We start from the raw sequence: 24035 nt of genomic DNA on the forward strand, positions 1-24035 counted from the left end.
CTATGTTGGGCTTCTCTCTCTCTCTCTCTCTCTCTCTCTCTCTCTCTCTCTCTCTCTCTATCCTGCTAGACCAAACCCTTGGTATGAATGCGTACACTGACTCTCCCACCCCCATGCTCCTTCATGATGAACTGCCATGCTACAAGCCCAGCTAAGAGACTAAGCCCTTCTGGATTGCAACCTGCAGCACTGTAAACCCCAAACCCTTTGCTCTTTACAAATTGGTAAGCTTGGGTAGTTTGGCACAGGGATGCAAAGCTACCACAAACATCCCAGTGGTTCATGTCTTTCTCCACGCTTCCTGACTTAATGAGAATGCATTCGTTGTTTTAAGACTAAGATTGGATGAATATAAGAACCTCAAAGTGTACCTGTTCTCAAGGCATGAGAACAGTTTAGATCCTCTGTCCCCTAGAGCTTGTTCAAGAATATTGCTCTAAAGCCCAGCTGCTCAAAGAGATCACCCAAAGCTAGAAAGCTGCCTGGTCACCAAGTGCCTCTGACTCACAGGTCCTTTTCATCCTGACCAACCTGTGTCACCTTGAAGCACTCTCCTGTTGCTGCCAACATGCTTCCAGACTGTGCTTCCCAGGATGCTGGATTTACTCACCAGAAGGAAAAGCCCTGGCAGTAACTATAACTCTCTTAGTCTCTGTTCCTTTCCTCCCAGGTTCCCTGCCTGGCAGAGATGGTCTCAGCCTGTCTCCACAGAGGTGGTGCTTGCTCTTGACAGGGGAGGGCTGAACAGGCTACCAGATTAAAATGCCCCTCATTCTATGTGATGAATACATTTCTAGGTGGGTGCTTGTAGATTGGATAGGGATGTATATATTATACTCTGAACTGCCTCTAAGAACCATCAATTATATGTTTGTCTGATGCTCTGTCTACATATGTGTTGGCTTTCAGAGGAGCTTCATTGGTCCTAGAGAACACGGGGCGTTCACTATTGCAGTTATCTCAAAAATCCTATGGATGTGTAAGGACTGGATAGGTGGCTCTGTGGTCAAGAGCGCTTGTTCTTCCTTCCAGAGGGCCAAGCCTCAGCTCCCAGCACCCAATGGTGGTTCGCAACTATCTGTAACTCCAAAGCCGCCTTCTGACTTGTGTAGACACTAGATACATGCTAGGTATACGTACAGCCATAGAGATTGTGGTGGTTGGAAAGAAAATAGCCCCCATAAGCCCAGAGGAAGTGGCACTATTAGGAGGTGTGACCTTGTTAGAGTAGGTGTGGCCTTGTTAGAGGAAGTGTGTAACTGTGGGGGTGTGGCCGAGTGTTCACTTCTGATACCTGTGGATCAGAATATAGAGCTCTCAGCTCTGTCTCCAGCACCATGTCTGACTGCGTGCCACTGTGCTCTTTGCCGTGATGAGAATGGACTCAGTCACTGATAATGGACTAAACTGAAAGCCAGTCCTAATTAAATGTCTTTATAGTAGTTGCCACAGTCACGGTGTCTCCTTATACTAATAGAAGCCCTAAGACAGAGACATAGCATGCATGCACCTAAAATAAACAAATCTTAAAAGTAAAACACATGGGATTAGACTGTGCTCTTAAATGAGACCCTGATGCTATCTGTAATATACTGTCATCCGAGAATCATGGGTAAAAGAGGCATAATTTTATAAAATAAATAAATATGAGATTTTATATGTATGTATATATAATACATATATAGGTATACATATATATACACACATATATATTATATTTCCTGAGCTGAATAAGTAAAAATGTCCTAGTCTTAGTAATTAAACAGATTAAAGCAGGCTTCTTGATGTTTCATGATCAATCTTCAGAGTATGTCCCGAACTTATGGCAATGCTCTGCAAAAATATCCGCTAAATGACTCTTGTATCTCAACTACATTTCAGATTCCTCACAGAAGGATGATAAACTTGAAAATCAAAATGAGAAGGGGACCATACCAGGTGGCATGCAAATCTAAGTGATTTCCAAGTGAGGGCCAGGAATAGGGTAAAGTGGGGAGAGCAGCTGACACTTCGGCTTAGCCAGGTCACCTCCTGCAGGGAGAAACCCATCCCATGTGCCTATATAAGATACATCTCTATGCTTCGTGACATAAAAGGGCTGTCAATCAGTTTTCACTCATTAATTCCAATGTTTAAAACCCACCATGGAGGAGGTTGAATCTTTTGCTCAAAGCGAAACGATTTATGGCATTATCTGAGTTAGAGACATTGGTTTAATCTTACCCAAAAGGTGACTCTTTTGAGATTGTAATATAACTCTCAGAAACAAAACATGGCAACTTCTTGTCTGTGTAGGTCAGTGGTTCTCAACCATCCTAATATTGCGACCCTTTAATACAGTTCCTCATGTTGTGGTGACCCCAACCATGGGATTATTTTGTTGCTACTTCATAACTGCAACTTTGCTTCTGTTAGGAATTGTAATGTAAATATCTGGTATGCAGGATAAATGATGCGTGCCTCCCAGGTTGAGAACCACTGGTCTAGGTAACCAAGCTATGGTCCTTTAAATCAAACTGAACAGAAAGTCAAAAGCATCACTTTAGGAAAGAGGAAAGTGAGCAAGGGAGGGAGGGAGGAGCCTGCAGCATGAGAGGACAGTCACAGACATAAGATGACCCATGCTCTGCACTCTTAAACCAGGGGGCTTCGGAGAACACTGGAGAAAGGTCAGAAAAATAGCTGCAACTTGGACTTCCCACAGGTCAGGGAACCCTGATTGCTCTTCGGGCTGAAGAGGGAGGGAGACTTGATCGGGGGAGGGGGAGGGAAATGGGAGGCGGTGGCGGGGAGGAGGCAGAAATCTTTTTTTTTATTTTTTGGTTTTTTGAGACAGGGTTTCTCTGTGGCTTTGGAGCCTGTCCTGGAACTAGCTCTGTAGACCAGGCTGGTCTCGAACTCACAGAGATCTTCCTGCCTCTGCCTCCTGAGTGCTGGGATTAAAGGCGTGCGCCACCACCGCCCAGCCCTTTTTTATTTTTTTATTTATTTTTTCTTTTATTTATTTATTTATTAAAGATTTCTGCCGGGCAGTGGTGGCGCACGTCTTTAATCCCAGCACTCTGGAGGCAGAGGCAGGCAGATCTCTGTGAGTTCGAGACCAGCCTGGTCTACAAGAGCTAGTTCCAGGACAGGCTCCAAAACCACAGAGAAACCCTGTCTCGAAAAACCAAAAAATAAATAAATAAATAAATAAATAAATAAATAAATAAATAAGATCAATAATTATTAAAAAAAAGAAAAATAGCCGCAAAACTACCACATACTCACTCAAACAGCAGTCATGTTTTAACTAAATCAGCGTGCTCAGGAACATATCTGTTGAGATGGAACATGACAAGGAGACACAAATGTACTGGTTTGCAGTCAACTTCACCATTTAGTCTTCTATCTAAGATGCTGTCTTCCCTCTGACTTAGTATTGAGAACCTTGACTAGCTGGCTCTTCTAGAATCTGTACAAAATACATTTTACTCTAGTAAGAATTCAATGATGTTTTTCATCTCAATGCTGAGAATCTCTTTCTACTTTTCTTCCTAAAGAAGTCGCGTTTAGTGTTCCAGCAGTGACCAGTGAGCTGGACACGATACAAGCGGTTTAAATGGCATTTTGTAAATCTTGGAGTCCAGACTTAAGAACCTCCCTGATACTGAAGTCTGATCCCAAAGTAACTCTGTGGACAAAGGGCAAGACCTTCAATAAGTTGACTGGCCATTAAGAAAGTGATTTCTTTGTTCACAACACTGAGCTGTTGATTTCATGGGATTAAGTCAGTTATTGCAATGATCATCTTTATACAGTGTTTTAACTTTCACATGTGCTCTTAGTTATCCATTTTATTTTATTTTTATAACAACAGAAAAGAGCTTGAGCAAACATCTAATCAAGCAGTCAAGCTCCAGTAGCCATGATCTTCATCCATGTATCATCTTCCTGACTGAGGACTCGGATGGCTGTGACTATGTTTATGCCCTCTATGGGGTAATGCCATTTCCTCCACATTCCTTGAGAAAGAAAGCAAACTCAGAAAAGAGAAGACGGTGCACTAGAAGATATGGCACACGTTGGAATTGAGATTTAATTGCAAGAGTATCATGTCCAAAATTTGTTTGGTTTATTATGCTTAGGAATTCATCCAAACACGATTCCTATAAAATAGTACAGATTCCAAATTATCAGAATCTATATTAACAAAGTTTTATTATCTATAAATTCAGGACTGATCCCAGTAAGTGATGTCCTTAAGCATGCCAAAAACAAACACCCACAAATTGTTATGTACCCTAGCCTCAAGAATGCTAAGGCTCTCTCTCTCTGCTAGGTAATGGCTGTCCTGTGGGATGGCAAAGAACGTCACTATTTCAAGTGGTAGACATTGTTCCCATGAACTTGCCATTATGAAAACATTTTGCCTACTCCATTATGACTTATCTTTAATGTGAAACTGATCGTGCAGTACAACAAATACACATGCTAGAGACTTCTTTCCCCTCTCCGTCCATTTCCTCTTAGCATAATTCAGGCCTGGAAGAATGCTGCTCTTTCTACTCAGCCTCTGACCTCGTGGTGAAGTTCCACCCTGAGACAGGAAATGCTGCAGTTTCGTGGAGTTAAATGGCCTCAGCCTCTGGCCCATGGCCCCAGCCACATGTCTGTTTAATAAATGCTACGATGCTGTACTTGACTGAAAGCCAGACCTGAGCTCTCAACACAAGGGGATCTGCAGACAGTACCCATCCCTATTTCGAGGGCACTGTGACCTCTTCAAAAGTCTCCTTTCCATAAGCTAGGCATGCAGATTAGTAAGCATACTGTGTTCCCCATCACTGATGGGAACCTTCCCTGGAGGTGACAGAGCTGCTGTGCTCGTGAGTGACTACTTAGAGCTTGTCTAGTGTGAACTGAGAAGTACCACACTTCTTTCTTCTTCTCTTGGTTAAGGAAACTTCCAGAAAACTTTACCTTGCATATGTAGTTCATGCTACATTTCTCCTGAATGAAGCTGCTCTTGAGGCTTCACCAGCCGTCCCCGCCCCAAATTTTGGAGCACATGTGTATTTGCCTGAGTGATATGGTATGACACTGTTGTGATGACCTAAAACAAGCTCTCTTCAACTGAGCACACTACACCTCCTGGCCAGCCATAGACACAGTGGAACTCAAGGTACCAAGGATTGGATTTGGGAAAAAGGTAAGTGGATTAAAGTCCAGAGGGCTCCTGCAGAGCTCCTGAGTTCCGTCCCCATTATCCCCATGAGAGGCTCACGGACACCTGATGCCCAGCTCTGGGGGCATCTGACACCTCTGGTCTCTGAACACACCCATCTGCACTCACACCCTCATGCCCATTGACAAACACTTACACATACACACTATTTTAAAACTAATAAAATAAAAATTGAAAGGGCATCAGGGTTTAATTATTTCACAACTCTAGAACAAAGGGGCTGCGGACTAAATCTCTAAAATTGTCTAGGTTGAAACTATCTAGGAGACCAAATCTAAACCATCGTCCTATGTCTCCACTTCATATCTGAAAATCTACCCTAACTTTTCGAGAGTGATAAAGGATTTCTTCCTTGTGTTTATCTGCTAATTAAGCAAAGTATCTATCTTACCAAATTTTAATGTTCCCACAAAAAAGTCTTAGTTTGTTGTTCCAAAAATCAAAACACGTAGTTAAAATATATGTGAATAAGTTCTTGTCTCTCTTGTCATATCTCTGCTTGGGAGCTTTGAAACTGTCACATTAGACACTGATGTTACCAGATACCTATAGTCCCAGGACACGAGAGGTCATGGATTGGAGATAAGCTTGTCTAGATAGACTCTTTCTCCAATGGTCAAACAATTAACAATAATAATTGGTCAAAATAAAATGAACATGTAATCAACACACACGAGCTGGGTTATCCAAGAAGCAGTGAAAAGTAACCGACACACCACTTATTCCTTGCAAGTTTTAAGATGGCATATTCGGCAAGGGCAGAGTGGTCAAGAAGCACAGGATGGAGGCAGTCTATTAACCAATAGCAGGCAGCTGTGTAGCTAAAAACCCAGAAGCATGTAGGGCTCCTCTATGGCACCTGCGGTTCTACTCAAGAGGTATTTAATGACTCAGGGTTCTTCACATTCAAGTGACCCGCAGGGCATTTTTTCAGTTTACGTTAAAACTGGGAGGATTAGGAGCTTCGGCAAAAGCTGAACTGCATTAATATGATGGAAGTCGCGATGATGTGGTTCACCCAGCTAAAATGATCCTCAAATCCCCGATCTGCCAGTCTTTCTTCCTGGAGGACCTACAGACACAGGAACAGACAACTGGGCATCTATTAGAGCCCTAACCATCACTGCCTTACTGGATACAGACAGATACAACATGCTACCTAACCTGGCACTGTTTCACATAGGAGCTGACAATGAAAGAAATTTAAAAACATCATCTTATCTACTAATAAGTGAGAAAACAACAAGAATCCATCAGCTGGTCTATTTTCAGAGCCAAAGCACACAGATGCCCTGGAGAGCAACAAGTCTCTTTAAACTGGAAGGTTTGATAGAAGCATCAGAAGCAGACACTCAAGCCCAGTTGGTTGAGTTGGAAGATGTCAACATTTCCGGAATGAAGTAGTAACTGACAGCTAACAGGACCTGGAGAACGCTGCCATGGACACAGCTAATTCTATTCCAGAAAGCAAACAGAACACTCTCGGCATTGAAATAAAGAAATCCATGACCATATTTGCAATCGAGTGAAGCAGAAGATTGAAGGCAGGCAAATGCACACTACAGGTGGAACGGTGGGTCTTGATTGTCCTTCCCACTTCCATTCTTCCGAAGAAGACAAGCATTGAGCACCACTCCAAGATTACGTTTGGAACTGCATACTATTTGAAACCATTTTTTAATTTGTCCTGTACTGCGTTTGATTAAACGAATCAGTGATAAAAGCAGAGTCACCAATATGCGCTGGTGTCATACTAACGCAAGAAATAAATACCTCCTTCTGAGAGTAGTACAGCCAAGAATGAACTCAGATTTGAACTCTCTCCCTGTGTCTTCAATCTTCCTATAGTTTGTGGTTTTTAGCCTATCTGTACTTAGTTGTATGATTCTGAATCTGTGCCTGCCTGAATACCACCTCATCAATCTGTCCCCAACAATGGGCTTTGCCCTCTCTCTTTTATTGGACAGCACAGAAAGCATCATATAGAAAGGGGATACTTTCTAGAAATTTTTAATCGAGTTTCACGAGGGATTAAGTTACTGACTCCAATTGACCCTGTCTGACCCAGGTAACAAACAAACAGAAGCTACCAAGTGATATCCATCGCTGCTTCCAGTGTTTTTGGGAGATAGTTGTTTTTTATAAGATTCCCTTTAACAAATTTGCTCTTTCAAGCATTTATTTACCATAATACACAAACACACAGGCACAGGGCAAGGGCAGGGAAAAATACATGTCTTAAGGCTAAAACTATGTATTAGTTTGGGTTGTAAAAACTGAAACATGGGCGATCGAGACAAGGAAGGTTGGCCATCTTAAAGGCAGGTTAAACGAAGAGCTGAGTACACAACAGGATACCAGTCTTTGGGGTCCTGAGAAAGTTTCAGTCACTTAGAATGTAAGACATGCTTTAATAATAATTCTATCACTGCACTTTGCTGCCTGTATAGAGATTTCAATCAAAAAGAAGCAGCTAAACTAATACGTAAGACAAGTAAGGTGCAGGCAGACCCAGCAACAGCGTTCAGCCCAGACTCCTGACCTTTTAACTCTCAGCCCCAACATGAAGCAGTTTTAGGTAGGGCAGGTAGCACATGTAAATCTGCCTGTATCGAGCAAGGCAATGATGGTTAGGGCTCTAACAGATGCCCAGTTACCTGTTCTTGTAGTTGCTATTGGTCGGTCACCGCCATGCCTGACGAGCATCCTCTCAAGGGAGCTGACCTGTCTGTCATGTTCAGCATCTGCATCTCTCCAGGAGAGGATAGACAGCTGCAGGTCATGACCAGGTAGGTGGTTTATAGGCCAAACCTGAAGGTAGCACCTGCCAGGCTGGTTCACACTGAACTCGATGGAACCCTATCCATGTCCACGCCAAATCTACTATTAGAGCAGAGAGGGTGCAGATGAAGTAGGGAAGGACCTAGCTATCTGTGTGGTCATTAAGAGTTAATAGACCAGCCCAGGTGTGGGGCTGCAGGCCTTTAATCCCAGCACTCAGAAGGCAGAGGCAGATGGATTTCTGTGATTGTAAGGTCAGCCAGATAACTACATAGTAAGTTCCAGGACAGCCAGGGCCCTGTAAAAAAGATTCTGTCTCAAACACACACACACACACACACACACACACACACCAAATAAACAAAGGAGCGTTTTCACTCTCTGTACACAACCTGACCCCATATAGATGGCTGCTGTTCTACAATGGCATCCAACACTGGCTGCTTCTATATACGATTTATTTTTATCATTTTAACTCTATGTATGAGTGTGGAGAAGGGTATGTGCCTGTGTGGTATGGTGGAGTTCAGAGGAAGACAGCAGCTCTTCTGAAGCAAGAGTTACAGAAGACTATGGGTCACCTAATAGCAGTAGGTGCTCTCAACCACTGAGTGACCCCCTCAGTTCGGTCACTGGGTAATTTGAATATGTTTCCAATATTTGCTCCCCAGGACAGCTCACAGTGCAGCACTGAGCCTAGAGACCGACTGTGGCCTTTCTTAGTAATGCTGCCCATCAAAATCTGTTACTTAGGAAAGAAAGGCAACCTTGTCCTGCCGGCTCAATAGGAAGTCCATGCTTAGTTGCCCGTTTGAAAAGAAAACAGACTGATGGGTATTTATATTGCTCTGCTAATCTTCTGAGTCATTTATACCGTGACAGCGAGAGTACCAACGCCTGTGAAATTCACCAAAGTGCAACGTCAGCTCTGGAAAGAATCAGCACTTTTCCAGGCGTGTTACTTCCACACCCTCTGAGATTCAAGCTAGCTTAGCGTGCTTCCTTTAAGCCTCGGGAGACTCAGCTACTGTCTACCAAAGTATAAGTTTTAAACGCTAAGTTCTGATACCGCTAAGTAATGAACTGTGATTTCAGTATATCCACCAGACTCTCTTCTGCAGACTGGAAACGCAGCGGAAGGCTAAGGCTACACGATCTACCTAGACAAGCCAAGGAACCCAGCCAATGGAGTAGGCAGGCTTTTTTCACGAGTCTGCTTCTGCCCCCCTCTTCTTTTTATTATTGAGTATTTCATACAGGGATACAAGGAAATATGATCATGTCGGTCCCATTTTCTCCCTCCAGCACACCCCCTCTCATCCATTTTGTTTTGTAACTTCCGGCTAAGTCCAGTTAGTACTGCCCATAAGAGCATGGGGTTGGGGCCATCCAGTGGAGTAGGTTTCATAAACCTACCCTTTATGAAATTCTCCCCCTTATGAAAAAAGATTACTAGGGTCGATTAGGTCTGTCCTGGCTAAGTATCCCCTTCCTTTGCCACTATTTCATGCATCTCTGAAAACAAGCCTGTTAGAACTAACTGCCAAGTAACCTCAAAACGGTGGACTAAACAAACATCTTTCTCTTCCTTAACTGCCTGTTATCGTGACACAGGCTGACTGGTAGAAAAGCATATCTGCCCCCCTCTTCTGCCAGTGCCCTCTTTCTTGTTCCGGAAAGGCGGCCCAGCTTCCAGTCGTCCGCAGCCCTTTATCAAACTTACAGCTATAAATGTCTCTCCAAGAAAATCAGTTCTATTTTCTAGTTCCAGGTACATTTTGAAAGGATGCATTACTAAAATATTAAACATAATAATCCTTCCTGGGCTTAGAGGCTTTTCTTTCTCAAGGAGTTTAATCAGTATTATAAACACTTCCCTGTTTAGGACCATAAGAAGTTACTTGCTGATAAATTTGGTAACAGTATTTGCTGATAAGCATTTGTCTGACAGGAAGTTTTACAAAATCGATTTAACTTGTTCCAGGGCTGCTTGTTAGAGTCGCCATCAGCACACAAACAACAGCAGCGCAGATGGGAGCAGGGGGAACAGAAGGGCCTCTCATACCTTCCCAGCCTTCAGAAAGGAGCAGTCACGGTTCAACTTCCATGGTCTCTGCAAGAAACCGCACACACTACCGTGTGAAGGAGCACCTACTTGAAAAACCCGATGAAGTCTCTGCTGTCAGGGGCGCACCACACTAAGCCACAGCGAGATCCTCAGGATTTCCCGTCTCTGTCTGGCCAGGTGTCTGCCTCCTCGATTCCAGCATCTCCCCATATCATCGATAGCGGAGGGAGGACTCCCTGAAGTATAGTCCTGCTGCCCATGTAGCCCAGACGAAGGCCACTGTGCTGTCTGCTCTGTCCCAATCTATTCTCTATCGACTCAAACCTACCGCAGTGACCGGAACACTGGCATCTCGCACTCCAATAAGTGACAAGAGTCATCTTCTAGCTACGTGGGACGGCAGAGATGCTGACTACAGTCTCAAGAACGTCTCTCTGGATTACAGCAAAGGAGGGTACAAAGGAAAAGACAACCTCCTGCTCGAGTACACTGTACACTTAGGTGCATGTCTACGGGCCGTAGACCACAAAGAGCAGTTTCTCATTTTTGTTTTCTTAAAATACAAATATACTGAGATTGCCCAGCCCTGTAAGAGTTAAAGATAGGAAATATATATGGCGCCAATGTTCTGAATACATATGTCACATTAATACAATCAGTGGCTACCAAGACCTTGAACAGGGACAGAGATAACATGATTGTGGTATGTAATGAAATATATATATATATGTATATATATACATACTTATTTACACATATATGCGTGTGTATGAATACATATATACACACGTATATATATGTTTGTTAAGTATAGCCATAAGAAGCTCTGCACATCCTAAGGGAGAGACCTCTGCCTAGTGATATGACTAAAGATCATATTAGAATTAATACTGATTGCCAGTTTGACAGGATCTAGAATAACCTAGGAGACAAACCTCTGCACATGTCTATGAGAGATTGTTTAGGTTAGGTTGGGGTGATATTTTGTTTGTGAACTAACAAATAAAGCTTGCCTGAAGATCAGAGTGTGGTGCTCAGCCACTAGTTAACCACAAAGGCCAGGTAGTGGTAGCGCACACCTTTAATCCCAGCACTCAGAGGCAGAGGCAGATGGATTTCTGTAAATTCATGGCCACCCTGAGCTACACTAGACTGATCAGTTTTAAAGAGAAACAGAGGCAAGCAGTGGTGGCTCACACCTTTAATCCCCATACTTGGGAATAACATGCCTTTAATCCCAGCACTAAGGAGATGAAGACTGGGCGGAAAGAGAAATATAAGGTGGGAGGAGACAGGAGCTCGAGGGCATTTAGTCTGAGGATTTGTGGAGTCAGGATCTTGCTCACTTTGGTCTGAGAATTCAGTAGAGGTAAAAGGTCTCTCTAGTGACTGACTCCTTTACTTCTCTGATCTTTCAGCATTTACCCCACTATCTGACTCCTGGTTTTTATTATTAAGACCAATTAGAATTCATGCTACATTAGGTTAATTGAGGTGGTGTCTTAGTTAGGGTTCCTATTGCTGTGAAGTGGTATCATTAACATGACAACTCTTATAAGGAAAATACCTAATTGGGTTGGCTTACAGTTTCAAAGGTTTAGTCCATTATCATCATGGTGGGATGTGGAGGTGTGCAGGCAGACATGGTGCTGGAGAAGGAGCTGCAAGTTCTACAACTCTATCCACAGGTAGCAGAAGGAGACTACCACACTAGGTTTGACTTGAGCATAGGAGACCTCAAAGACCGCCCCCACAGTGACACACTTCCTCCAACAAGGCCACACCTCCTAATAGAGTCACTCTCTATAGGCTAAGCATTCAAATACATGAGTTTGGGGGTTCATAAGGCCTGACTAATGAAGTAGGAGAGAGCAGGCTGGGCACCAGCACCTGTGACTTTCTGCTTCCTGACTATAGATGTGTTTTGACTAGTTACCTAAAGTCCCCATTGCCATGACTTCTGCACCAGGATGGACTGCCTCTCAAACTATAAACATACATAAATTTCCTTTGGTCAGTGTGTTGATTAGTTTTAAATATCAACATGCTACAACCTAGGACCACCTAGGAAGAGAATCTTCATGAGGAGTTATCTATGTCAAGTTGGCCTATGGGTCTGTCTATGGGAAACTGCCTTGACTATTAATGGATATAAAAGACCTAGACCACTGTGGGTAGCATCATTCCCTAGGCATGTGCCACTAGACTACATAAGATGGAAGAAAAGCTAGCGAGCAGGGATGTGTTGTTTCTCTCTGCTCTTGAAGATGGATATGATGGTGTAACTCAGTCCCTGCCTGACTTCCCTGCAATTATGAACCATAGCCTACAACTGTGAGATAAAGAACCCCTTGCTTTCTCAGAGGATTTTATCACAGCAACAAAAACGAAACTAGAATGGTAAGGCATTTCATCACCACAAAAGGAAAAGTCACAAATATAGAAGGTAATACAGAAATTTCCAGCAGTGTTTTAATCCAGTCTATCTGTATTGTCTTATTTAAACTCATATAATTACATGAAGCAAGTATCCTTGGGCCCCTGACAGAGTCAAGGACCCTGGCTTGATGAAATGGATGTTATGTGTTGCTGTATGCACTTTGACACCCTTGAGGGTATAGAAGCTGGAGCTGAAAGCAACATGGCCATTCACTCATGGCTACACTGCTAATACCAGTAAATGCAACACGTGTCTGTCTCCAAATCTCTTAACCAGGACACAATTCCCACATGTGAGTATGGTCTCACGAACAGCTCCTTTCCCATCTTTGCTGTTCCCTCAAGCAAAGGCTATATTTTCTTTGGAATTCTACAGTCTCAAGAAGGGGAGTGATTACATTTTGGCTTCCTATTTCATTCTAGACCTAGGAAGGGGCATTTCCTCCCACTAATTCTGCCCTTCCCTAGCCTGGTCCTCACTGCTGTGGCTGCTCATTTCTTGAAACGCCCCTCTTTTCTCGATTTCGGCATCAACCCTAACTCCCCACTATTGGATCTATGAGAAAATAGAAGTTGCTGTACATGATCCTTGCAATCACATCTGCAGTTTTCAAAATTCTAGCTATAATTTTTATCTATTGCATACGCCAGTGGAGAGATGATCATGGCTTAGGCTCCAGCAGAGGTGTTCAGCAGGATGAAATGACAGCATTGTGGATAAAGGACAGATTTCGGGTTTGTTGATGGGGTGGTATAAAACATGAAAACCAGAAACTAAGGATAACATTTAGATCTCTCTTCTAAGCAACCTGGTGAAAGACAACCCTGTTGCCCAGCTGGGGACAGACTTAGAGAAAGAAATGAAAAAACAGTATCAGTTGTATGATTCTGAGATACACTCTCCTCCCCTACTTCCATTTTTATTCCTGAGATATTGTTACTCAGAGACAACAGCTATCTGAGAAGGTTCCATGGGAAATTTCAACAATAACTCCCAACTGTCAAATTATACAGCATTTGATATTTAGCAGGGAGAGACTAGGAACTGGGAGGTGAGGCTCAACATGTCCAAAAGGGGCCAGGTTTCACAGGGCAAGGGGTCATGTTAGAGTTTAGGCTTCCTTCAAAAAGAAAATTTTTTTAGGAAGAAACGTGGAGATAAATTAATGGATGCATGAAGATTGATGGATGGGCAGACAGACAGATTTAATGTTCTGAAAGCCACTTCTCAGAACTGTGCATGCTTGAGCATCTTTTGGGTCTGCATGGTCCTGACAAGTAACTTTCTACCTGTGTATCTTCAAATTCATAGCCTGGGTCATGCACGTTCTCTGACTGGTTGACTGAGCTCAACTGAACTGGAGATTTTTTCACTCACATTTCTTTCAGTTTTGTCGTTTTACAAATGATTCATAGTCAAATTCCTTAATAGTCCTAAATTATTTTTGAGAGTCGCATTCCCCACAGTAACTAATTTATCCAAGAACATCCCTATGCAACTTAGGAGATGCTTAACCACTACTGGAGGGGATCCTTCCATAGTACCCTCCCCACAGAGAAGATTTTAGGTGGCTCTGAGAGTTACTAGCAGAAATATGGGTCTGGAGAGGTGGCTCAGCTGTTGAAAGCACTCGCTACTCATGCCGAGGACCTGGGTTCAGTTCTCAGCACCCACATCAGAGGCTATAACCACCTGTAACCCAAATCACAGGAAATCTAATGCCCTCTTTGGCTTTTGCAGTTCCCTGCTCAGTGGGTGTTCATAAAGAGAAGTAGACACACACACACTAAATAAATAAATAAATAAATAAATAAATAAATAAATAAATAAATAAATAAATAATTTTAATGAGAATACTCTATGTTTGCTTCAGGAATTCATCTCACTGAGTCTTGATCCTTGGCTCCCCCTACTCAACTCGTTTTCTACCTGTATAAACCAGTCCGAGCTGGATAAGTTTTCAAAACTCTTCCTGAGCCATCTGGAAATTGCTCTGTAAGTAGAGATGTACATAAAATCCTTAGCTACTCATGGTTTGGATATGACTTTGCAAACAGGCTGGTCTCTAGCTGGGTCAGGTCCTCCTATCATATCGGTCAATCTTTCTTCCCAGCATTCTGTCTGCAAACCCAAGAGCAGAATTTCAGAAGGCAGCCTTCCTGAGTTCTTGCTCCTTACATCACCCATGTTTCAGAGCTCTGTCTAGAGTGCTGCACGCACCTTTTGCCAAAGGCTTCACATTTCCCTCGCTATTTGCTTCCGAATCTTCAAATTTCATCTTCTCTGACTCACAGCCTGGCAGTTCATCAATTTTATTATTTCCACTGATAGCTTGGTATAACAACTTAACTATTCCACCCTCCTCCGTCCCCCCACCTCTCACATTGCTCGTGAGCTGCTGGAAAGTCTGCACCTGCAAGACGTCTGCCGTCCTTAGGATAGCCTCCAATTTAAGATTTCAGTGACATTATTAGTGTGAGCTGTCACATTACTCTTCCTGTGCCAGACCTCCCTCCCTGGCCTTCTGCTTCTGGCTTCCTGGAATACCGTGTGCTCAGCTTCCTCAGGGAGAGACGCATCTAGAAAGTAGCTCCTCCATGCAAAGATGCTTCCTGTCGGAGAGATGTGTCTAGGAAGTAGCTCCTCTGGCTATGCAAGCACGCTTCCTGTCGGAGAGATGTGTCTCTAGGAAGTAGCTCCTCTGGCTATGCAAGCACTCTCTGCAAAGTGCTCACAAGACCTCACCTCCAAGAACTACCAGATTTTTAGAAGCTTTAGAAGAAAGACTCGCTTATATGCAGAAAATGGAGACAGTGTACCTAACCCGTGCTTTTCTTTGAAGCCAGACACCCCATCCATTAGCAGTCCAGACTTCACATCAGGGTTGGTTTGCATATCTCCTTCAGGAATCGATGGCTAAAGCTTGGGTGACCCCCTCACTCTTGTGCCCCCAGACAGGCCTGCTCTCTTCTAAAATCTTCCAGATACCTAAGCGCATATTCCATTAGCAAGACGGTTTGCCTAATGCTCGCTCGTGAGGAAACTTCCAAGGATTTTAGTATGCTCCCCTTTGGCTGAACATTGTAGCAGGTGTGTGCTGGATGAATAAACAAACTGGTGTAATATGTGGAGGCACAGGCTGCGGTCATGTTCAGAGAGCTTCTCAGGACACAGTGAAGGACGATCACCTAGCCTAAGGCATCAGGACGAGCATCCGGGACTTGGATAACTAGGGAAGACTGCATCTCCACATGTTACAGCATCATTAACGTATCCCCTGGGTTACCTGAAAATAACTTGGGAGGGGAAGGTAATTAACTGACTTTTATAGACAAAGGAAGCGCATTAAGAGATATCAATCATAAAAGCGTGGCGACCTGCTCCTGACATGCTGGACAGTTATGAGCAAGTGCCTCCCACTAGCTCTTGAGTATTCTTCAGGGTGACTGTAGGGGTACAGAGCAGGTAACAGTAGTCTGCACTTAGTGCTTTAGCTCTGAGTTCCAGGTAAATCATTACACCTGTTGTAAAGGACTCCTGACATATCTAATATATCAGAACCCCAGTGAGAGCACAGACACAAATATCAGCAGAAGAGTGGCATCAGGAGAAGGTGCTCACACACCATTTGACCTTCTCTCTCCCCTGAGCTATTCCACCAGGCCTTTTGATTTACCCTCATGGTCTTCCATGACTACAGGCAAGTTAGAGAGAGGACCGGACATACTGGACCTATGTCTCCCAGTTCCTTCTTTTGAACTAGAGATTAGTGTGCCCACAGGACCACCCCTGTAGGTTTCTTCCGGCCCTGAGGAAGGAGAGCAAGCCTCACACGGGCATCCTTCTTTCACGTGCTTGTTTTCTTTACCTTCCTTTCAGCTGGGCCTCAGTGTGGGAAGCTACACTTTCTAGGTTCTTCTCAAACCACAACAGTTCTTCAAAGAATCAATGAATTGAGTTTTCAGAACACATCTGCTGTGAGTCAGCTTGAAGAGATGACCAAATCAAGTCCCCTGATCAAACCCAGCTTCCGAGACAAACAGAACCCTGAGCCAACCCACAAGGGAGCCACAGGACACATGTGAGTTTCTAGCACCGTATCCCTCGGAGCATTTATCCCCAATCCCAGACTCCATTCTGCCCTTAGATTCTGTGACACTCTTGGGAAGTCTTTTTTTTTGTTTGTTTGTTTGTTTCAATTAATTCTTGTTCATAACATGTAGGACCAACGTCACAAGAATGTGTCACCTAGAAGGACTCAGCCCTCGGGGTTCAGCATTCTGAAGTCAACACTGCAACATTCTCATACATGTGAATTTGTTGCAAGTATGGCTCAGGAAGATCCAGAATGAGGATTCTCCTGGGCACATTAATTCTTGTGCAGAGGTGAAGAATGAGCCAAGCCACACACACCCAAAAGGTCTGTGCATCCTCTCCCTTACTTGGCAACTCTTGGGTCAGACAAGAGTTTGGGTTGGATGCCCTATAAAGCTAGAGCTTTAGTCCAAGTACAGTCTCTCTGGATTCCTCTCTCCCTCTTTATCCTAACAATCCCTTAAAGGCTCTGTTAGCAGACACTGGAAGGCTTGGGCTTGAGCACATGTTGTGTTATTTCCAGAATATGAATGAGGTGCTGTCCTAGGTACTGGATGTCAAGGACCTGATACACGATGCAAATCTTCAGGGAACTGCCTCAGAGATCATCAAATCCTGGAGTGCCCTGTGATGTGGGAATGATTTCTTATTAATAAAGAAACTGCCTAGGCCCATTTCATAGGCCAACCCTTAGGTAGGCGGAGAAAACAGAACAGGATGCTGGCAGAAAGAAGTTGAGTCGGGGAGTCGCCATGGTTCCCGTACTCCAAGCAGATGCAGGTTAAGATCATTCCTGGTAAGCCAGCTTGTGGACTGCAAAGATTAATAGAAATGGGTTAGATTAATATGTAAGAGCTAGCCAATAAGAGGCTGGAACTATTGGGCCAGGCAGTGTTTAAAAGAATACAGTTTCCGTGTAATTATTTCGGGACATAAGCTAAACTAGCCATGTGGGCGGCAGGGTGCTGGGGATGCAGCCCCGCCGCTCTTATTTCAACAGCCCTGTCTGTTGTGGACTTAGAATATGGAGTCTGGAGTAGGGGAGATGCTTGGTTCAAGTTCTCTGCCTTAAGCAAGGTCAGGATGTGGAGGCCATATCCATATGAGGATGCCATACTGCGGGGAAGACCCACAACTATCCTGTGGGTCAGTAATCACACAGAAACTGTCTCTATGTCCAAGGAAACAATACCAAATGGTCAATCACCAGCACAAGCAAGAATAAATATCTCAGCGCCTTGGGGAGGTAGCTTTGCCTGCTTTTGTAAGAAGCCCACACCTTCATTTGTCTCTGGGCCCTGCAAATCAAAGTCAGGGCTCATGTTTGCTTCCTGTTGCTGGCAACCAAAAGAATCCTAGAGCACACACCAGCCTAGCACAAGGCTCAGTATTTTCTTAAGTCTTATGAGCCTCTTGTATGAACCAGTGTTGCTTTGTAAAATGTTCTACTTAGATTGGAAGCACTGGTTCACGTCTTTTTTTATTTTTCAATGAGTCCTCTGGGGCGCTGTCTTGCCTCTGCTTTTTGGCGTCCAGACAGAATCCGCACTCACTGTGTATTTACAAAATAAATGCCAATGTTATCAGCCATGGAGACAAGAATGCTTTCCAGGATCACCAGATTTTATCCAGCTAATGACAGATAAGGAAGGAGGCTTAGTCTATCAGCTCCATATTGACAATGCTTAGTTAAAGCCTGATTTCCATTTCAGCACTAATGCTGGGCTGGGGAGGCAGATAAACACTCTCCCACTCAGAACCTTAACCCTCAGGTCAGGTTATGCTAATCTCATTGGGCACTGTCTGCAAGCATTCTGTCCACTTAACCCTAAAGGCCACGATATTTAGCAACACATACTGCTTGGTTTAAAGTGTTTTATTCTGCTTATCAAATGTGTGAGCAAAATTTTATCTTGAAAGTTACACATTGTGATTATTACTGTCTTTCCTTTCTGCTTTCTTTTTAGTTTCTGGCTGGGAAAGAAGATGTAGGAAGGGAAGGAAAGACAAGGGAAGTTGTGTCTTTCTTCTTTGATGGGGCTGGTTATCACATAGCTAGGATGCATTCTTTTCCTAGGCATGAAGCTGTAGGGGACAGGGCCTTGCACTTGATACCCAAGCCTTCCGCCTTCACGGCAAGGCCAATAACACAGAGACAAACACAACTGTGTAACCTAGAGTGTCCATTCAGTCCATTTGTGAAAAGCAGAGAAGCAAGGTTTGGACTTGGGAACATTAAGGGTCCACTGTTGGTGACACCTCATGATGATTCTATGATATGTGGACATCATATGATGTGGACATCAGGATGGAGACTTAAAGGAAGTGAGCACCCATGAAGACTGAGAATATGTCAGCATCCAAGAACTGGCAGGAATCAGTGTGCCTGCATGGAGAAAGTATGCGGACAGTGAGGGGAGGAACCAGGGGTGAGGCTCCGCATTCTTGTAAGACTGAAGGAAGGATGTGAAGACTACCATAAATGTACACAAAGCCAGACCCTGGCTGAACTCTGACCAGCATTTCTTGTTTGTTTGTTTGTTTGTTTGTTGTTTTTGTTTCTGTTGGGAGTTTTTGGTTTGTTTGTTTTGTTTTTCAGAGACAAGGTTTCTCTGTGTAGCTTTGGAGACTGTCCTGAAACTCACTCTGTAGACCAGGCTGGCCTCGAACTCACAAAGATGTCCCTGTCTCTGATTCTCGAGTACTGGGATTAAAGGTGTACCACCATGCCTGGCTTCTAAGCAGCATTTCTAAGTGCAAAATTTCTCAGTCAAGCAGACAGCCTGAATGTGAGAAGGACTGGCAACCACTGGCCCTCTGAGCACAGTTCACATGGACGCAAATTTACACCAGGACTGAATCTTTCCTCAAAAGTTCCATTTGCTCTACAAGACAAAGCTAGGGGGCTCCATTCATCTGTGGAACTCCACCAGGACCACACCCACAACCCAAAATCTGCTCCGGCTTTTCTTCTACCACGCACAGTGTCCTGGCTGCAAAGAGACCAAAAGCAGGAACCAGCTGTGTTCAGCTACCACGGCGACAGCAGGAATCTCCACACGCACAGCTGGGGCAGCAGGTGGCGGTGCCTACCTCTACAGATGGTGCCATTTCCCACGTAGCCCGGCTGGCAGGTACAGCTGTGTCCCTGGACGGTGTTGGTGCAGATGGCGTTTTTGTCACAGTTGTGCTGTCCGCTGCCACAGTCATCATGCTCTGCGGGGTGGGAGAGAACAAGAGACATGTCTTTACAAGAGGAACGGCTGGACTGGCTGCAGAAGTGCGCTGGAACTCACCAACAAGAACAGCAGTGACCAGCCAGGCGTGGTGAATTAAGCCCGTTGATCCCAGCACGTGGGAGGGGGGCTGAGGCAAGCCTGGGACACAGAGGAACTTCCTCTTTGGATCTACTGTCTTCATCCTAGAGAAGTCATGGGACCTACCCTGCATTGATATTTAAGTCTTAGAAGATGACCTTCACCCACCTAGGGCGCTAATGAAATCTGTGCTGGTGAATTATCTTTGTGACCAACTCTCCTGTATAGTTACTGATTCTAAAGAGACCAGACATGCGCTGCCCGACTCCACTTGCACTCTGCGACCCAGATCATGGCAACCGAAGACCTCTTCAGAGAACATTAAATGTACCCGGGGACAATGCAGCATAGACACCCCTGAGAAACCAGAGCCTTAGTGCAGACCGTGGCAACTGTGTGAAAGCATCAATCTGTTGACAACCCTAATGGATTTCTTACCTGAAATGGGATAATAATAACCAATTTTCAGAGTTACAAAAATTCCAAGGGCATCAGGGACAGAAAATGCCAGGCATAAGAAAGCCAGTGTGTACAGTAGACACTGTCTCCCCCAAGCTCCCTTCCCTCGCTACCTCCTTCCTTCCCCACACCTTTCTTCTTCCCTTTCCTTTATTTTGAGACACAGTCTTGTCTATACAGAGACAGTACATTTCAAGGAGGAAGGCCAAGCTAACACAGCCTGCCAAAGAGCATTTACCAACATGCACCTCCAAAGGCTAGCAGAGGACCTGCTGAGTTGGAGATGGGATGGCTTTCCAGCCTTTCCTGAGGCCTTTCACTAGGCAAATTCTCCAAATAACTCATTGTCACGGGCCTCAGAACTAACCTACAGACTGTGCATGGATGCATTAGATGGATACTGAGGCACTTGGGGTATAAGGCACCCAGGAGGAGACTGAGCTATACTATAGTATACACTGAAAATGCCCAACTTTGAGACCAGCTCTCATAAGAAACCCCCCTCCCCTCACACATCCCAGAGTTGTAGCTACATAAAGGACTGTTCTATAAGTAAACAATATGGAAAATTTTTTTCCTTTATTTGTCTCAAAACCTGCTATTATCAATAACTTCTTAAACACTGCAAGAAGAAAAGTCAAGTGAAACTATTAAAATTACAAAAGGCTGTGATCAAGAGTGGAGTCTCCAGCTAGAAAGTCCAAAGAATAGCACTCATTGGAACAAAAATAAAACTTCGGTGTAGTTTGCTAAGTAAAGTATGAAGCCAATGTAGTAATCAATTGAAATGTCTTTCTTTGTTAATTTTTATTTTAAATTTTTAATAAGGCCTTCGCCATGTGAAAGGTTAAATCTGGTAAAAACTAGAGTACATATAGAAGTGGATATGGTTCATTGAATACCTCAGATTCTCCAAGTAGACTGTTTCTTGAGGCCTAAAGACCAATCAGAAATATCAGAGGGAGATGAGTATATGTAAGCAAGGAGCAAGAAAAGAGAGCAAAATGTATAAGGACAGACTGCTAGCCCACGCAAAAGCCATCTCCAGCAAACTTCAGAAGATAATAAGCTCACAGACGTCCAATGCCGTTTATATACTACCAAGCATCTAGGATGTATAGGCCAGTATCGCATGACACTAGGAACACTAAGGATTCACACTCTCCTGTATAAATTCATTTCATAAGTAATATTGGGATCCACGTGGCAATATGAAGATGAGTAGACACAGTCTCTGCTGCTATAAATGCTCGTGGTGATCAGATACCCATGTGCATCTGCAAAGAACCCAGTAGAGAGGGAAATGGTCTTAAGGAGGTGACAATAGTCCATCTGAACCCTGGGACACATCTAAAGCCAAGGATGCTCTGTTAGTAATGGCGTCGTGACAATGGGCACAAATCTGAATGATTTGCACAAACAAGCATGTGTGGCCATGCTAAGAGGAGCCCTCACAGCCCAGAATGAGAATTCATGACAGAGAAGTCATTTGCTTTTACAGGAGAGAAGACGCTTACTACAGGACCAAAGAAACTTGTCTTTCAAGAGGAACGATGGGCTCAGCCAGAGCTGCCAACAAAGAATACTCCAAACAAAAGGAGAACATTGGGGGTTACCAAACATTCTAAAGTCAGGTCCAGCCTTGACTACCTGCTCTTGTCACTCAGTATCTTAGAAGACAGTTCTCTTATGCAGTAAGCAATGGCCACTGCTGTCTCGGCAATACGACTTCATTCCTGTCCTATCTAGGTTTGTCATATTGTCTTTCTGACTCAAAAGATTTCTCATATTGTTTTTCTGACTCAAACTACTCCCCCATCCACTTGGTTGGAATAAATATAGCCCTGCCTAGCTTTAAATACCACTTCAAACCCACAATTTTCCAAAAAAAAAAAAATTCTATATCTGTTCTCTAGACCATACAGATTTGACCCATCTTTGTGTGTAGTTTGTCTTAGCTCATTGTGGAAACAGCCATATGCCCCTGCCTTATAAGAATTTCATATTTCTGTCATCAGTGCCAATTTACTTTGAAGAAAGTCATATCACATTTGGGGGACATTTTGAAGCTCTCACCTTTACCTGTCAACATTTTAGATAATGGTATAGAACTAAGAGAGAGCTAAACACCAACCTACATTTTACAGGCGTTCTACCATTTAATTCACCCAACTACCATGAGGTTTGCTGATTTTATAATGAAGGGAACAAGGAAAGGGACGGTAAACAATCTACCTAGCATCAAAATATGGGTGAGTGAGGGTCTCAGATTTGAGGATCTTCACACCAGGTGAACCATCCCAGCGCTGAGCAGTGATTGGAAGCCACCTGGTTATGGCCAGAGCTAAACCATGACAAGTCGAAGCGGCCTCATCTTGTCAAAGATAAACATCTTCTATACTGCCCCTGAATTTCCAGAGACCTCCTAACACTGCCTGAGAGTTGGGTTCTATCCAAAGGATGAGAAACGTGAAGTTCCCAGGTCGCATTATCTGCAGTCTTGCCCAACTCTACAAAATAACTGGACCTTTAAAACTGTATCTGATGGAGATGAACAAGCAACACATGATTTCTTTTTTAAAAAAAATCAAATTCTTTCCAGATGCTGTAAACAATGCCAAAGGTCCAAGATATGTAAAGACTCATAAGAAGTTACAAGATATGAGAGTGGAGAAAACAGAATCTAGAACCAGACGCCCCAGGCTGAAAATCTGGGTTTGGCAGCTTCTAGCTATGGGTACTATAGAAGATATTAACTCTCTATGTGTCTAATTTACTAATAGGAAAATGAAACTGAGTAGGACCTATCTCCTGGGACAGTGCTGAAGTTGAGCTGGCTGATGAAGGTGAAACCCAGCAGGTTGCTGCCACTGAGTGCTCCAAGAGTGAGTGACGTTACTGTCACTACTGTCATTCATGGTGCTTCAACTACTTGTGGACTCACTTGTCAAACAGTAATTAAACTTAACAAAAAGGTTCCCTCTCCCTTGGCATTTACAGGCTGGAAAGACTCGACAAAGTGCTCACTGGCCAACAATTACAGAAGGACAGCCAGGGAGTCATGACTAGGTTTTCGATGCCTCTTTTCACCTTAATGCTTTATAATCAATCCACTCCCGAGTCACATAGATTTCTCCTTCTGGAGCCCCCAAGGTAACACCTCTGCACCATTCCCAGTCCGTGCTGCTCACGCACCACTGCACCTCTCCTGCTACCCCAGCTACTCATTCCCAGAGCCCTGCTCCCACACGGCTTTCTCTCCGATTTGTTCTTCACATGGCATGTATCGAAATCTTTCAAGGAATAAAATCCGATTATCCTGCCATTCCTGGTTTAAAAATACCAACCAACAAACAAACAAACAAAACCCAGCCGCTGCATCAATGTCCTTAAGTAAACAGTTTGTAAAACCCATCAGACACAGCATGTTATTATTGCTTCTGCTCCGTCCCAACCACAACTGCTGTGTCTCCTCCTTCAAAGAGTCCTAGCTCCTTCCTGTCCACATGTACTTTCCTCTTCTAGCTCAATAGTATTTTTTCTTGTCCTTGAGATCTCAACTAAACCTTCACCTCATCGGTGCAAGAAAGCTGGGTTTCCTGGGCTGGAGCCATTTGGCCTGCAACATTTTTCACATCATAACCAGCG

General features: G+C 43.9%; 1 protein-coding gene across 1 annotated transcript in view; it reads right to left on the minus strand.

The window, feature by feature from the left end:
- The window catches only part of LOC102002634 (protein kinase C-binding protein NELL1), a gene marked incomplete at its 3' end in the record, with an annotated part of 791170 nt that overhangs the window by 237048 nt on the left and 530087 nt on the right, over positions 1 to 24035 (minus strand). The window contains exon 14 of the mRNA XM_013354877.2: positions 19705 to 19827. Coding sequence (XP_013210331.2) covers positions 19705 to 19827 — 123 coding nt within the window. The remainder of the gene's footprint in view (positions 1 to 19704; positions 19828 to 24035) is intronic.

This window comes from Microtus ochrogaster, unplaced genomic scaffold, assembly GCF_000317375.1.
Source record: "Microtus ochrogaster isolate Prairie Vole_2 unplaced genomic scaffold, MicOch1.0 UNK76, whole genome shotgun sequence".
Classification (NCBI taxonomy): Eukaryota; Metazoa; Chordata; class Mammalia; order Rodentia; family Cricetidae; genus Microtus; species Microtus ochrogaster.